Raw genomic sequence first — 16,277 nt, forward strand, 5'->3', positions numbered from 1 at the left:
GTGAACAGATGTGTCAGAGATATAACATGTATAGTCATATATGTCTTTTTTGATGTAAGCCTACTTGTATTCATGTCTCAGCTATAATTACATTTATTTAAATCAATTATTCCACATAGATACTTCCTCCATGAGGCTCTGTTGCTCTTCCCAGCACAGTTGCTTGCCTGTTGCCGAACAGGCAGTGACCTCACGGCGCCATATTAAAATGCTCCCTCCTCTTTGCCTGTGAGATCGTAGCTTAGCAGCAGCAGCTAGCCGCCAGTCTGCTTTTTACATCCACTGACAGAGGGCAACGCCGTGATGGAGATCGACTCGCTTCAAGAGGCGCTCCGAGGTCACTTCACTTTATTTCGATAGGTTTTGTGCTTACTGAGACAACGCTGTATATGTCTGCTTCCGCTAAACGTTTTATAATAGAAAACAAACGGAGTGTTGCTCAAAGGCTAATGCCGCTAGCTAGTTGCTAATGCTAACAAGCTGTTACACGGAAATGGTTAGCTGTCTGTACCAATGTATTAGCCAAGGGGACAAAAATAACTAAATTATGATGCGTTACGTTATCCTTAGTTCTTCGTGTATATGTATTTACTGTCATTATTTGATTAAACATGCTGACACATATTTTGAGTGAAATAACTACCAAGTGCCACCGGCTAATGGTGGACTACTGTTTGCCGGTTGTAGCTAACTAAACATGCTAACTAGTGTGCTAAACTTCAAGCTAGCAAGCTAACAAGCTAGACGTATAACACCCATTAGCCCGCTACGTTATGTAAATAGCTAACGTTAATTGGACAATTTGATCGTCTTCAGCCAGGGTGTCGCCTCCTAATAAGCTTAATTGTGTTGGTTAAATGTAAAACATCCTAGCCTTTTAGCCGAGTTATCGAACATGTAGCTAGGTTAAATCAGAGCCTGTCTATCTCTGTTCAGGCTAGTTTTTAAAGAAATGTTGGGTTGTTTTCGTTGTTCCCACGTAATGTAAGTTTGTTTTCTCTCCTCAGATTTCGATAAGAAAGCAAAGACGGAGGAATGTCCTCTTCTGGAGCAGTTTCTATGTCATATTGCCAAGACAGGAGAGACATTGTAAGTGAACATAGCAGGCCTGATAAATTCTCCCCACACTAACGTTACTACTGCTACTACACCACACACACACACATACACACAAATGAACACATGACATACGCAGACCAGAGGTGCACTCGGACCTTGTTCTTGAGTAGAAGTAATAGAGTGTAGGAATACTCTGTTAAAAGTACAAGTCCAATCAAAATGTTACTCGAGTCAAAGTACAAAAGTATGGGCTTCAAAATAAACGTAAAGTACCGACAGTAAAAGTACTCTTTATGCATATTTCAATGATTATGTAATATGTTTAGATTCTACTTATCCATGCATTCATATATTATCAAAGCTGGTAGAGGTGGAGCTAATTTTAGTCACTTTGTATACTGCAGGGTACCTTGTGGATTTACTCCAGATGTAACTAAGTCTTATTGAAGTGTTGTTTATATTTCACATCATTAATAAAACATCTGCAAAGTAACTAAAGGTATTATATACATTTAGTGGTGTAAAAATACATGAGTTACCTCAGAATTGTAGTTGAGTAGAAGTACAACATTTGCAAAAAGAATAATCTTAGTTTGTTGTGCATTTTATTTGTTATGTCAACTGTATTTTCATGCCTCTTCTTAATTAATGTCCCCATAGCCAATGCGACATCCATACCAGCATAGAAAATAGGATCTTGATGTGAACAGCAGTGAGCGACACAAGGCATTGTGGGACTTTAAGACATGGATTTGAAGCTACGGTAGTGACAAAATGACAGGCTTCGGCTGGGAGTCAAGAGGGATGGGAAATACGGTTTTAAATTAAAGAAAATGACACCTATTGATTAAAAATGCTTATGTTGTCCTTAATTAGTTCCTTTTTCCTTTCTATGTTATACGTTACAATAGGTGAACTGGAAGGTAAATGAAGACCGCTAGCTAACATTAGCCCTTTAGCTTTCACAGATTTGGCTTTAACATCATATTAACTTCTAATACCTGTTTTCTCTATAACATTAGGACACCGCTAAAAAGTTGTGACGGCACCGGTTGGTGTTGTTATGAGTGCTGTTAGCATGGTAGCTAACTGACCACCCTAATCTGTGATGACATATCTGTTTGGCTGTCTATTCAAACATGCTGTCAGTGTGCCAACCTAGCAATTTTAGCATTTAACAGCAGTGCACTCACTGCACTTGTAAGATAGTGTTTTATAACTGTTTTTTTTCTCTGTTGCAAACATGTGCTAGAGTTTGAAAGTGAATGTAAACAAGGGATGACCTGAAACACGGGGACAACTTCTCAAAATGCAGTGGGCCATGCCTTGTTTCTCCTACTATATATGTTTTTGTCCAACATGGCCAGTTTTTCGATCTATTATAATGTGTCATACCAAATGTGTTGAGTCTTTTTTTTTGCTTACCTTTTAACTCCAGGGTGCAATGGCCTCAATTCAAGAACTACTTCCTGTTTAAATTGGAGAATGTGCTGGATGACTTCAGATCCTCGGCGCCTGAGCAAAGAGGTCCTGCAAATCCAAATGTCGAGTCAATTCCATTCGAAGATATGAAGGAGAGAATCCTGAAAATTGTCAAGGGATACGATGGGTATGTGAACATCTTTAGTAGTAGATTTTGATGACAGTAATAGTGTCTGGTTGACTGTAGGGAGATGTTTTGTTCCCCATGACCAACACATGCAATCTCTTGCTGTCCTCTAGGATTGCTGTCTTCAAATCAAGTTTTATTTTTCGTCTTTCAGGTTTATATTGAGGTTTTTGAATGAAGCTTTGAATGTTTGTTGTCCTGCTTTATCAAATTTATAATTAAAATGACATTTCTATTGGAGCCAAAACAATTGTATTTTAAAAATAGGCAATTTATAAAAGGTTGCCCGGCAAAACAATTATGATAATCAATTGATAACCTTGAGTTATTCTTTTAATTCAAAAAAGTTATAAGTAAAAAAAAAAAAAAAAAATGTTTGGCTGGTCAAAACAAAACATTTAAAGAAGGCTATGGAAAATTGTTGATCAAAGTAACCGACATAATGGCATGATATGTTAAATGGTTCTACAGGAGGGATTTTTCTGGAAAAATATAGTATGCGGGCAATCCTGTAGCGCTGATTTTGTGTATAAGATACATTCTCGCGAGAACATGACGCCCATACACAAGATGGCGCCGCGGACGTAAACAACAATGCGTCGTCGGAGCTCAATTTGATACGATTTATATAGTTATTATACAGTTCCTAGCAAACAAATGTTGTTTTCTGGCATCACATTAAAACGTTACTGGACAAATCTGCATTTTTGTATGAGGGCGCACGTCGAAAGTAAGACTGTCCCCCGGTTTAGACAAAACCCTGTACAGAATCCTAAACACACCTTTTAGTTTTTAAACTGTCAATATAATCACAGACAGTTATTATTGTAGTCTACAATCATATGTTTCCCTTTTTGATATGTAGTTGATGTCTACAACTACATCTACAGCTATCACTGAGAGAAAAATAATAATAATAGATTTATTTTGTAAGCGCTTTTTCAGGGGGGCTCAAAGTCTTGTTTTTACAGAGACATTTCTCAGTGATAGTATGAACATAAAAGGATGAAACAGAAAGTTAGGCACACCCTGAAAAAAACCCTAAATGACTAATTTCTTTATCATTTGTATTGAACCTGTTGCTTTTTCTTAAATTGTAGAATTCCATTTACGATCCAGCGCTTGTGCGAGCTGCTCACAGAACCCAAGAGGAACTACACAGGAACAGATAAGTTTCTCCGGGGAGTGGAGAAGGTAAGTCCCAAGCTGCTCTTCCCCTCAAGTTGTTTACCAGCTTTCAGTGTTTTAAAAAACCTAATTTTGGCCTTTCTTCTTCCCCTATAGAATGTAATGGTGGTAAGCTGTGTCCACCCAACCTCAGAGTAAGTGTCTTCTCCAAATGTAACACTTTTTTAGGAATAAACTAAATAAGTCAAAACTTTTTGTTATGTGTTCCACTGAATTAAGAGTTTAGTTTTTTCTCAATTTGCTTGTACAGGAAAAATGGATGCAGCGCTGTCAGCAGAATGAATGGAGTGATGCTTCCTGGGAACACATCTGCTTTTACAGAGAGGTTTGGGACGGATTTAGTAATTGATCCTTAAATAAACAGAAATCTGAGATATTACTTTTGTTTATTTTTGTATTCCTTTTTGCATGTTTTCCCTAGGAAAGTGAACGGTCCTGGAACTCCCCGACCGCTGAACCGACCAAAGTTGTCTCTGGCCAACTCACTATCAGCTAACGGCCTGCCAGACAGCACAGACAACGAAGACGACAAAGACTCCAGGTATTTAAGAACCTACACCAGCTCAAATCTAATCACCCTGTTCCACATATGTGACCCGCTCTATCGAAATCCGTCGGAAGTCGCAACGGCTAATTTAAAAAATAAACGTGGATTTGCGTAAAAAAATAGTTTTTCGGGGTCCGGGTGTTTTGTTTGATTTTAAATAAACAAAGTCTTGGCTTTCAGAATATGAAACTTTTATTTCCAAAATCACACGATAAATACATTTTTGAAGCTTGTAAAGTGAAGATGACCGCTCTCACTCGCACTCTGCTGTTCCGCAGCGCTGCTTCCCCTCCCTCCGGCTGAAATTACGAATGTAAGGCGTATAGTAATCATAGATAACACGGCAGGGTCCGTTACAGTTTGTTTTCATCTGATTTCAAATAAACAAAGTCTTGGCTTTCAGAATATTAAACTTGTTTCGGCAAATTCAGATGATAACGTTGAAGCTTGTAACGGCATAATTACAAGCGGAGAACGGAGTAACTTGACGTCACAGCAGGCATAACAACAGCCGGTGTTTCTCGTGAGTGTTTTCCCCGGGAAACAAACACAATACACACAACGCAGAAATACACACACACACTCGCGAGCTTCCCCCAGACCAGTAATCCAAACCAAAATATCTTCCCTCCGTACTACTTTGATAATTTGCTCCGCTAATAATCAATCAGATCGATGGATTCCAGAGAAGTGATGACTCGGTGACAGTCATTATATAATGTGACATATTTTGCTTAATATTTGGAGTACACGGGGTTCGTACGGGTGCTGGAAATCCTTGAAAATGCATGACATTTTATGAGGTGTTTTCAAGGTTTGAAAAGTGCTTGAATTTTGGGAATGGTGCTTGAATTTGGGATAAAGTGCTTGAAATTGTAAATGCTTTACTTCGCTTTTTAGATTAAAAGAAAATAAAGAAGTCGGAGCGCGCTTCATTGCTTCGCTTTTACATAAAACAGCTCCGCTCCGGCCTGATGACAAGTACCTCCGGATTTGAGCTGTGAACGAGTACTTTTATCTGGTCAATTTTTGGCAGTAAGCTTCTAGCATTTACATGTAGAAAACCTAAAGCTTTACGAGAGCAGAAGTCAGGGAAACTCAGATCATTGTGACAAAGATTGACATCAGGGCACAGGTCAGAACTAGGGCTACATACAATAGAAGGTCCAGGATGAACATGCACATTGCCCGATATCATCAGTAGTAATACAATCAGAGCACGGCCAAGAGCTAGCAGTGAGTCACAATGCCTAGTTTGTTTTGTGCGCACATTGACAGTGGAATGTAACGTAATCATCTTGTGTAGAGACCTCATAATCACACATGATAGTAGTGGCGGTTCGCATTTGTTATGCGCAGGAGGGGGTAGGGAGGCGGCGAATAACGCAAGGAAAAAGCAGTACAGTTTGGGATTAGCCATTGTTAGTCCAGTGAAGGTAGGAAGCAGCACTCACCCAGAGGTCAACAGTCCTTGGTTGTCCAAGTCCTTGGTTGTTTATAGCATAAAGAACATCTGATTTAATGTGAGGTAGGGAAATAATCATTTGAGTATAAGTATGTGTATATAAATATGTAATTTACAACAGCTGTAAAATGCTTGAAAATGCACCTTGAAAATGCTTGAAAAGTGCTTGAATTTGACTTTGGAAAAGGTGTAAGAACCCTGAGTAGTACAACAATCCTGATATCATTAGACAGCTAGGACTCTCCTCTTTCCAACAGTGTATACAACTCAAAATGTGTCTTCGGGTCAATGCGACTGATTTCGATGGAGCAGGTCACATGTAGCTTCTGGAAGAATCACATGTGTATCGCCCATTTCTCGCTCTTTCAGTGAGGTGTCAGCGTCGGGGTCCCTGCCGAGCTCGGTGAAGAACAAACACCCCGAAGAAGCGGAGGAGGACATGGAGGCCGAGCAACAGGAAGTGAAAAGACTTAAGTTCAGCAAGGACGACGAGGAAGAGGAAGATGATGAGGACGAAGAGGATGAGCACGAGGCGGACACACTGAGGCCTTTACACGCCACCTGCCAATCGAAAGAGGCAGAAGCCATGGTGCAGGAGGAAGACGAAGAGGAGAAGGCCGGCTACAGGAAGGACAAGGAGGCTTCCAGCAGTGCTGCTCCTCCAGAGGACCAAGGTAGGCTGGTTTTCTTTTGACAAGTGTTTTTTACTTTATTATTTGCCCCTTTTGTTTGTTTGTTTGTTTACCTGTTCACCATGTAAAGCGGCCTTGGGTCCCTTGAAAGGCGCTATACAAATGTCATCTACTATTATTATTATTATTATTATTATTAATAGTTGGTTTGTGTTTGTTTTCTTAGCTACCAAGGGGAAAATTAGCGTATTTGCAGTTTTTGATTTACACGTTAAAAAAAGCTTAATTCTAGGGATGCTCCGATCGCCAATTTTGGGGCCGATCGAGTGGGCGGGGCCTATGGGGATCTTCCATTTAAAGTGATGTTTAAAACTCAGTTAATGGGGCTCATTCACTGGCGCTTCCACAAACAACAACCAACATAATTATTACATTCAAATGAAGTACATTATTCAAGTTTACATTCACTTTGGATAATAACACGGGAGAAACGAGCGGAAGCGCTCTCTCTCTCTCCTCCTCTCTCTCTCTCTCCTGACAGCCTGTCAGTATCTCATGCAGCTCACTGATCCAGTAATGAGTGACCCGACAGTGAAGATTAAATATATTTATAACTAGTTTAGCTTGTTCCAGAGGTAGATAAAATAGCTAAGTGTGTTAGGTCTAACTCTTAGTGTGTGTTTTGCTCCGCTCACCGGTCCGTCACAGCGGGTGGAGCTGCAGGATTTCTGCTTCACACACTTTGCATACCGCTATTTTACTTTTCGGACACCTTAAAATACTGCCAGACTGGTGAAGCCATTTTGGCGAGCTTGTTTTGCCGCGCACAGAGAAAATGGTCATGTATGTGATTGGCTCTCCTGATTGGCCTTTATAGAGAGCACCGATCGATCGTCCGAGAGTGAATATCGGCCGATAACGATCGGCGGGCGATCGGTCGGAGCATCCCTACTTAATTCAATCACACGGGTATGGAAGACTGGACTGATAATGCAATTGCTGTTTTTTCTTTTGTCTGCGTATGACACTAATTTTCCAGTTATTAGATGCAGCTGTGTTCAACAACACTATTTTCTCCACCCAATTAGGGCTGCACAATTAATATGAATGTTATTCAAATCACCATATGGACCAGTGCGATATCCAAATGGCAAGTAAGAATTTAAAAATAAGATATTTAAAGATAAAAAGTCAAGTAAATACAAATTATGGTTTATTACAGATGGACAAAGAAAGTCTCTGCAGCTCTCATACTTAAAGGGGACCTATCATGCAAAATGCACTTTTTGATGTCTTTTATACATAACTATGTGTCCCCGGTGTGTCAGGGAACTCACGCAGCGTCAGAAAATAAAACTCTCTTTTCCTCCGTACCCAAATCTCTAAAAACGGGGCTACAATGGAGCTGATCCAGATTTGCGTCCGATATGACGTAATATCGGAAATGTGGACCCACGGCCCTATCGGAAACAATGCCCGCCTGTTTTGGACGTAATATGGTCGGTGTTTCCATTAGCATCGCTAACACTCAGAGCTAACCTGTACTGAAGAGCATGTGTGTGAAGAAGCAGGAAATAAAAAGGAACTCACCTTGTGGTATAACCGGCAAGAGAGAAAGCCTTTGAGCTCCATACTGTTTCAGAAATAATCCTTGATAATCCATGATATGGCGTTTCATCACGGCAGTATTTAGTTTAGACGGTAGCTGCCGGGTCCCGCATGAGCTCAGCCCCCTCCTTTTTTATTTTTTATCATTTTTATTTTTAAAGCTTTATACCCCAAATCAGCACTTTTGAAACAGGAAGTGAAATAGAGGGATATGAGGCATGGCTAGAATGGGTGATCCGTTTGGTATTTTGAGCAAAACACTTCATAGACATGTTTTTTTAATATATTTTTATATATCTGAGACCTATGCTATTGCCTAAAAATAGCATGATAGGTGACCTTTAAACTGTGTCTCTCTAAGCTCCCGTTCAGGACAGGCTCTTCCCAACCACAGCTTTAAGCTTACATTTCCTAAAGCTCAGTTCATTTCTCTATCAAAACGAGCACAATTTGAGCTGCGACTGGTTATTCTTCTATTGAAGGACAATGTTCAAAAGAACAGCAAAGAGGTTCAATATGCACAAAGTCTTTCTCATAGTCTATGCAGGAGGAGATGGCTCGATAAGGCATGACTTGCAATCCTATTAACCTGTTTCACACCTTCCCCCCGGTACCGGGCGGATAAACGCGTCATTTGCAGGAAACAACGTCTAAGGAATCTTAATATTGAATAAAACTATGAATGTGTTATATCCATGTAACGGGAAGAAACTCAGCTAACTGATCTTTTTAATTTTTTTTTTCAAAAAAAACCCACAATGCTAGCACTCAGCCTCTGAATTAGCCTCGATTGAAAAAACGGGACCTACAAAGGCACTTAAACTCACTCATAACTCCCTTATTACTTATCCTAGATGCACAACCAAACACTCTTTTTTGGTGTCCTGGAGACACTGAATCTACCGGTGCCCACCTCAACACTCAGTGATAAACATTCGCGACGCTATCAACGAAAGCGTACATCACCACATGTGGAGCTAAGAAGCTAAACATGTAAATATGGCTTATCTTGGTCAAAAGTGGTCTTCAATGGCATTAAAACAATAAAAAAACGATGCTGCAGTTAATCCATAGGTTCATCCTATGTGTCTGTGCCTTCTTTGAAATTATTTCTGATAATCCATAAGCAATACAACTGCGTTTTAGTTTCCAAACTCCAGAAGGAGACATTCCTCCAGTTTAGTTTCGCTTTCCACACGCGAAGCGGCCACATTTTTTCTTTACAATGTATGTGTATGTGAGTCTCCTCCTTCGATTCTATTGGCTCTAACGGTCACAAGGGTATGTCAACCAACCAGATCGAGCAAGGGGGGCCAGAGATAGGTCAAATCCACCCAAATGACCCCAGATGGCCCAGTTTTTGGCTAAATCTCTCTAAAAAGGTCAAATTTCACTTGTTTTGCATCAATCTTGATACAGGGTACTTATTATATGTTGTACTTTGGATTCCTAAAGCTTTTAGTCTACTAACCCATCATCCAAGGGTAGTTTTCACTATCTGTAAAAAATAATTTTTGGACGGACACTATAATTTACAGTTTTTTACTATGTAAAATCTGAATTTTCTTTAAAATAAAAAACATTTATATTGATTCTGACACTTCTACATCCAACTCACAGGTTTATCATTACTTTGAGAAAAAAGATTATTAATTTAACCCTTTTAAAAGGGAAGATATGGTCATTTGTTCTGGGAATGTCATTTTCGAGCCTGAGACCTGAAAAACAGGCTCAGAGTGGAACAGGTTAAACATGAGATTGTATAAAAAGTTAACCAGTTTGTGGAAAAAATATATTCAGGTGGACTTAATTTTCATTAAAAAACTAACGTTGGCCATCTTCAAACTAAGATGTTATATGTTAAGTGGCTTATTGTTATCAGTCATATCTCTGTCATATAATCGACTTAAAATACCTATAATGTAAATGTATAAAGCTTCTTGCAGTAGTGAAAGGAAACATTGAGTCCATTTTGTAAGCTTTCGTGAGTAAATGTAAAAAGCTCTGTGTAAATGAAACTTTTATCGAATACTTTACCCCCCCCCCGAAAAAAAGAAATATTAGTATATTAATTACACTACCCCGTATAACGTCTGTTCCTCTCAAAATATCACTTTACAATCTCTCGCATCTCAACAGGGCAAGTCTGGTTTACAAAGTAACTTTGAGGGGATGATGTGTCTCTTTTGAAGAGTGTTTGGTTCTTGAAGTTTGCTGGCCGACAAGAAAACCACTCATCCATCCTCAATCAACTGTCAAAGATTTGGGTAATTTTAGTCTGAAGACCATGCTGTCTAAATATGCGTTTGAACGTGTCTTTGTTCCTCTCGCAAGCCTCCACTGTGTACAAAGAAAAAAACATTTAAAAAAAAAAGCTCTGATGGCTTTTAAGTAAATGAGGGCAAAATTCACCAATGCCAACAATATTGTCAAAATATCCCTTTTAAAATCTTCCGCATCTCAACGGTATAAGTCACAAATTATTATTTTTAGGGGATGATGTGTTCTTTTTGAAGAGTGTTTGGTTCTCGAAGTTTACTGGCTGACAAGAAAACCGCTCATCCATCTGTCAATCATATAACTGTCTGGAACAGCGGTTCCCAACCTTTTTCAACTCAGGGCCCACTTAAGAATCTAAAAATGTTTTTCGCGGCCCACATTCAACCATAAACAATATGGAGGCTAAATATTGATTGGTCAATTCAGAACATGTGACACGTTGTTAATCCAGTAGTACAGACCGCTGTCCAGGACTGTAATGACCGTTGCTAAGGAGGATCACAGGTTGGGAACCACTGGTCTAGAAAGATTAGTCTGAAGACCATGTTGTCTGAATATCATTTGAACGTGTCTCCCCACAGAACCCAGCAGCAGCACGCAGGCCGAGGCGTGTTCGGGCTCCGAGGCGGAGCAGGCGGAGAGGGAGGTGCCGTGCGGCTCCCAGGAGGAGGGCAACGACATGGATCAGACGGAGCAGCAGGCGCCGGTCCTGGAGGGTCCGGAGAGCAGCAGGGACAGCGAGGAGAGCAGCAGCGACCCGGTGAGCAGCAGCAGCAGCGGGAGCAGCAGCAGCTGCAGCATAGAGGAGGGGGCGGACGCAGCCAGAGAAGACGTAGCCCCCTCCAGCAGTACCTCCGAACCCCCTACAGAGGGCGCCATGGAAAGTGCCACCTTGAACACTGGGACCACAGAGGAGCCCATGGAGCAGGACTAAACTCAACCCCCCCCCCCCCCAAATCCCCCTTCTCTACCTGCAGCCATGTGTGACCATAAACCAGCTTGTCCTTGATTCCAGCTTGACTGTCACTGGGAGCGAGGAGAACTGCACCTCGTACACAAGACAAAACGCCTCGTCCCGCTTTCTTTTTTTGGACAATCCTCCGAAAATACCTGGCATTGATGTTGGCATACAAATACAATTTTTTTCATTTGAAGTTTTATTTCTTAACTGGAATATTTTATTGATCTGTTTTTAAGTTGTCGTTAAAAAGGGGTTGGTTTCCGCAGCCTTGAGATTCCTGTTTCTTTGTGTTCAGAAGTGGTCTGGTTTTTTTTCTAATACCACACACAGTTATTTGGACATTGACGGGATTTGTAGTCGACGTTTTGTACCCTTTAAGCCCAGTGTACCACTACCAGGGTCCGAACAGCCATACCAGCCCCTGGTTATTTATAAAAACGTTACAAGCTACCGCCACCATTTCTGTTCCTGACTGAAGCTCATGTAAAAATGTGATTTGAAGGTAAACCCCCACCGTCACTGTATATTGTTACTCCACCATGTTCCACCAAGGATGTTGACAACATGCATTGTTTTAAAAATGATTTCTACATCCTTATAAGATGGATTTTTTTTTTTTTTTTTCATTGTGTCCATATATTATTATTTTTTGCAATGATACACTACCAATCCAACTAACAATACAATGGCCATGCTACAAGGCATCTTCTGTAAAATTATATATTTTGGATGCATAAAAACCCACCATAATTTATAAAAATCATTTCAATTAGTTCATTTTCGGAGTACGTTTTTGTTTCGTCTGCCAGTTGTAGTTTACGAAAACCAGCTGTAAGTACAACGACGCTTTCTTTGTATCGTGATGTCACCATGTTGTTTGACCGGCCGATATCCAGAGCAGTTTCTGGTTCCAGTTCTACACCTGTTTTCTGCAGCTGTACTTTTTGATATTTAGAATTTTAAATTTCTGTAAAGTAGATTTTTGTAGATTGTAATACGGTATGTGTTCACTGCCTTTGTGAAACCATATATAATTGTATAATTTCTGTGTATACTCTGAATGCTTTTGCTTTCAGTGCGGTATTCAGAAAACAGCAATAAATGTTAACATTTTTATGCGTGGTGGTCTCGCTTACTTTCACACACGGCATCTTTTAGTTCTGTGTAATGTGTTCGTTAAGGTGCGGGATGGTAAATGTTGTTTAGGGTTATCTTTTTGATTTTTCTCTACCACTATTTGGCAAATATATTGAACATAAGAGTCCATAATTATCAGCAAGTGTTTCGTCGTATGCATTCTGCTTTTTTCGAAGCATATCTCGTCTAAATTCACTTCTTTAGTGCAGTGTGAATTTTGATGAGGTGTCCCCTGAAGCTGAATAATTAAAACATAGTTTAAGACTGGAAATAGGAGCTTAAGGGCTGCTATGCTTTATTCCAATAAAAACCTCACATGAATGGGCAATTTTCTTATATAGTGACAGTTATTTGATAACATTTGTTTGTATTGACTCTTTGTCCTTGCTCCTAAATTCCCAGAAATCAAACCATAATTATATAATCGTACTAGTTTGCTATCTGTAGCTGGTATCTTTCCCATGTTCTTTAACTTTCTTGGAAATGTAGCAATGGTTACAAATTGCACAATGGTTTACCTGCTGAAGCGAAGCTCACAGAGAGGTTACTTCATAAAGACTGAGATATGTTTACTCAATATAAATATAAGAAAAACACATACTTTTATACATTCATATAATCGCACAGGGCTGCTCTTCCCTCACAGGACGTGACTACAGCCCCTGTTAACTAGCTAACTAGCAACGTTAGCGTTAATAATGGCAATACTGTTCAATTAGCCAAATATAAAATTGACAATGGCTTCAAAACAAGGAAACTTGAAAAAGAGATCTATGATCTCAATGGGACCAATCTGGTTAAATAAAGGTTTGAAATGAAATGAAAACAGCTGTATAGTGGTATGTTTATTTAATAGTTAAATAAACCCATATGAGAAGTTTTGGTACTCCGTAAGTACAGAAGCTCACACATTGTGACACAGCAATAGTTTCCAGCATTAAAACTACACTATAAGTTAGTGTGTCATGTATTATGGAAATGAGACACTTCAAAAATGCTACTGTACTTGTTAAGTGCAATTCAAGTGCAAAACGGTCTGATTAGTTGTCTTAAAGGGGACCTATCATGCAAAATGCACTTTTGTACGTCTTTTATACATGAATATGTGTCCCCGGTGTTCCAGGGAACTCACCAAGTGTCAGAAAACACAACCCTCTCTATTTTCCTCCATACCCAAATCTCTAAAAAAGGGGCTGCAACGGATCTGATCAAAACTGATCCAGATTTGAACACTGTCCTGACGTCAGGACGGTGGCGCTACGGCTATTGGGCCAACTCCACCAATCAGGAGGAGACAGCCACGGCCATTGCCGTTCGAAAGCGCTGGAGACGCTGTAGTACATATGCCAGGCCTGTAGGTGGTGCTGTTCTCACTGAATCTGCCCAGAGCTAGAAATGGTCAAATTGAGCAAAATGAGGCATGGCTAAAATGCATGATCTGTTTGGTATTTTGAAAAAAAAAAAGTATAAATATGCCTTATATAGGTATGGTCCTACACTATATTATTCAAATATAGCATGATAGGTCCACTTTAAGTCTCTGAGAAGCAGAGATGGTCACAGCACACATTTTGTGTTGTCATAGTGGGACAGGCACAGGTGTTACTAATCACACTAACGATGGCTCTACTATTCTTATTTTCCAACATTCACAACACCAGGACTCTGAAATCAAAGCAGCTTAATTATTTACACCTGTGCTTTTCTACTGTGTGTTATGTCAAAATGTCCTCTGTGAAAAAAGCCTTTTGTCATCGCCGGAAAAGCGGTAGCTATCGCTCTTGTCCATTTCACATCATTAGATATTTTCCAAAGCAGGCATTTTAGGTTGTCATAGTAGAAAGAGCACAGCTGTAATTCATCACATGAAAAAGGACTGCATTTAGCTTAGCTTGATCCAGGGTGCTAGTACTGTGCATGCTAACTTAATGGAGCTGAGCCAATTTGAATGATTAGACCTGTGTTTGACAGGTTGTATTAATTAAATGTGTGTTGCTATCAGCTATCTTCTCCATACGCACAATGTTTCCGAAGATAGAAATAGTGACACAAAACATATGTTGTAATGGAAAAAAACAATGTTGTTAACATTTCTTTCAGGAGCATCTGACTTGTCAGAAGGCAAAGGAATCATTTGTAACAAGAAGTGTCTGGCAAACATATTCTGTAGAGGCGCACCATCTGTTATTAAATACGCTCTCTTAAAGCCTTCCTCACAGCACTTTTTTCTGACATGTGTCACAGTAGGGAAAGCACAGATGTTACTAATAATGAAATAAAAGCAGCTGAGTTTATTTAAGCCATCATTAATGTTGTCATTGACACCTCTGCTTTTCCCTAATGTGACATGTCAAAAAGTCTTCCGCGATATAGGCCAATATCTGTTAGCACTGCTGTCTCTTTCTGAAATTGGCCCAGGCTCTCTGAGGGAATAAAAAGTGGACAGTATTAATCCCCGCCACACCGGGTTTAGAAGACTTGTCTCCAGGGAAACAAATGCTAGGTCAGGAGGGATATTAAAAGCAGCTTAACACACAATGACTTTAAATCTGACCCTAGCTTTATGAATGGCAGATGATATGGACAGAGGAGGATGATGGCTTTAATGTACTAGTATTACAGTTATACAAAATCTTAGTTTCTCCTTACTTTTATGTCATTACTACGTTTTAGGTTTTCTTATGGTCCACTCCCCGGCCTAAATGATGTCTTCGCTGCCGACTGTGTGTGCAGCCGCGGGGAACAGGACTCTATTACCGGGGGATAACATTTTAGGAAAGTAAATGCACCAGGCCGTCAGATGCTCTGTGAGGAAACGCTGCCTCGAGCCTCCCTGAGCAGCAAGAAATTAAATCAAAATCAAAATGAAAGAAAACACTGCAGGGCTTTTTCTTGAAAGAGTGGCAGCACCACTTTTCTTTGCATTTTAATCAAAATTATGACAGAAATGTAGGAAAGTAGATATTAATGTTGGTATATAAGTCCTATAGATTGGCAGAAATTGTAAGTAGGTATTGCAAAAACTGATATATCTCTTTTCAGTCATCTGTTGTTGCAAAGGAAATCGTCATAAATATATAATAGCTGCGCTGAGTAGAGTGAAGCCTTTGATCAAGCTAGTCAGTAGCCTATATAATATAACTATGAATTAAACTCTTTTGACCCTCTCATGAACCAATGGGGGCCTCAGGACTACGGTTAAACCCACTGGGCATGCTGCCTGTAGTTATAGATGGGTTTCTTGCTCACCAGAGAATAACTTTTTAATGGATCTGTGGTCAGTGGTAGTGCATACCAAATGTAAAGTAATTGTCTCGAGTCATGGTGTAAAGGGTGAGCACTGCAGTGTTGGACACACTTGGTGGCATTGACAGGATTAAGGGGAGAAATACATCAAGTGTTAAGAAAGTCATTATAACATTGGAAGAGTTGCTGTCTTAGTTCAAGAGTGTCAGTTGAAAGATTTGAGCATATGAGACACTAAAGGTGACTATAGGAATAATTTTAACTTAACAAGATCTACCTGAAACTGCCTAAGTTGGTTCCTTTCATTTAAACAGTAATTTTTTTTATGGCAAGTTTTTTGAGACATGTTTAAATATGTATATGTGGTATTATGGGCACATTTGTATTGTGCTTTATCTAATGCTAAATTCTGGTGAATTTAGTAGGGAAAGCAAATATAAAGATTGTAAAATAAACACTATAATTGGTTTTCCTTTTAATTGCTGCAGGAAGACATGTTAAGGAAGCAAAATAGCCCAACATCTAAAAATAGACCAATGAATGAG

The 16,277-nt window shown here is 39.7% G+C and overlaps 1 protein-coding gene across 2 annotated transcripts; it reads left to right on the forward strand.

Annotated features, from left to right (window-relative positions):
• Nucleotides 1-209: 209 nt before the first annotated feature.
• On the forward strand, nt 210-12,465 carry ppp4r2b (protein phosphatase 4, regulatory subunit 2b). Of its 2 annotated transcripts, none has more exons than XM_034121685.1 (9): nt 210-337; nt 1,008-1,089; nt 2,498-2,668; nt 3,769-3,862; nt 3,953-3,990; nt 4,107-4,181; nt 4,278-4,397; nt 6,238-6,542; nt 10,970-12,465. In XM_034121685.1, the coding sequence occupies exons 1-9, from the start codon at nt 304-306 to the stop codon at nt 11,320-11,322; spliced, it is 1,272 nt and encodes a 423-aa protein (XP_033977576.1). In that variant the 5' UTR covers nt 210-303; the 3' UTR covers nt 11,323-12,465. The 2 variants fall into 2 exon arrangements, with proteins under 2 accessions (XP_033977576.1, XP_033977577.1); XM_034121686.1 differs by lacking the exon at nt 210-337 and adding an exon at nt 1,720-1,822 and having other exon boundaries at nt 1,006-1,089.
• Nucleotides 12,466-16,277: the final 3,812 nt, after the last annotated feature.

Source organism: Trematomus bernacchii, unplaced genomic scaffold (genome assembly GCF_902827165.1).
Source record: "Trematomus bernacchii unplaced genomic scaffold, fTreBer1.1, whole genome shotgun sequence".
Classification (NCBI taxonomy): domain Eukaryota; kingdom Metazoa; phylum Chordata; class Actinopteri; order Perciformes; family Nototheniidae; genus Trematomus; species Trematomus bernacchii.

Coding starts and splice junctions, on each gene's coding strand:
- ppp4r2b (XM_034121685.1), top strand. CDS start 304: ATGGAGATCGACTCGCTTCAAGAGGCGCTCCGAG. Junction 2,669..3,768: donor ATTGTCAAGGGATACGATGG/GTATGTGAACAT, acceptor CTTAAATTGTAG/AATTCCATTTACGATCCAGC. Junction 3,863..3,952: donor TTCTCCGGGGAGTGGAGAAG/GTAAGTCCCAAG, acceptor CTTCCCCTATAG/AATGTAATGGTGGTAAGCTG.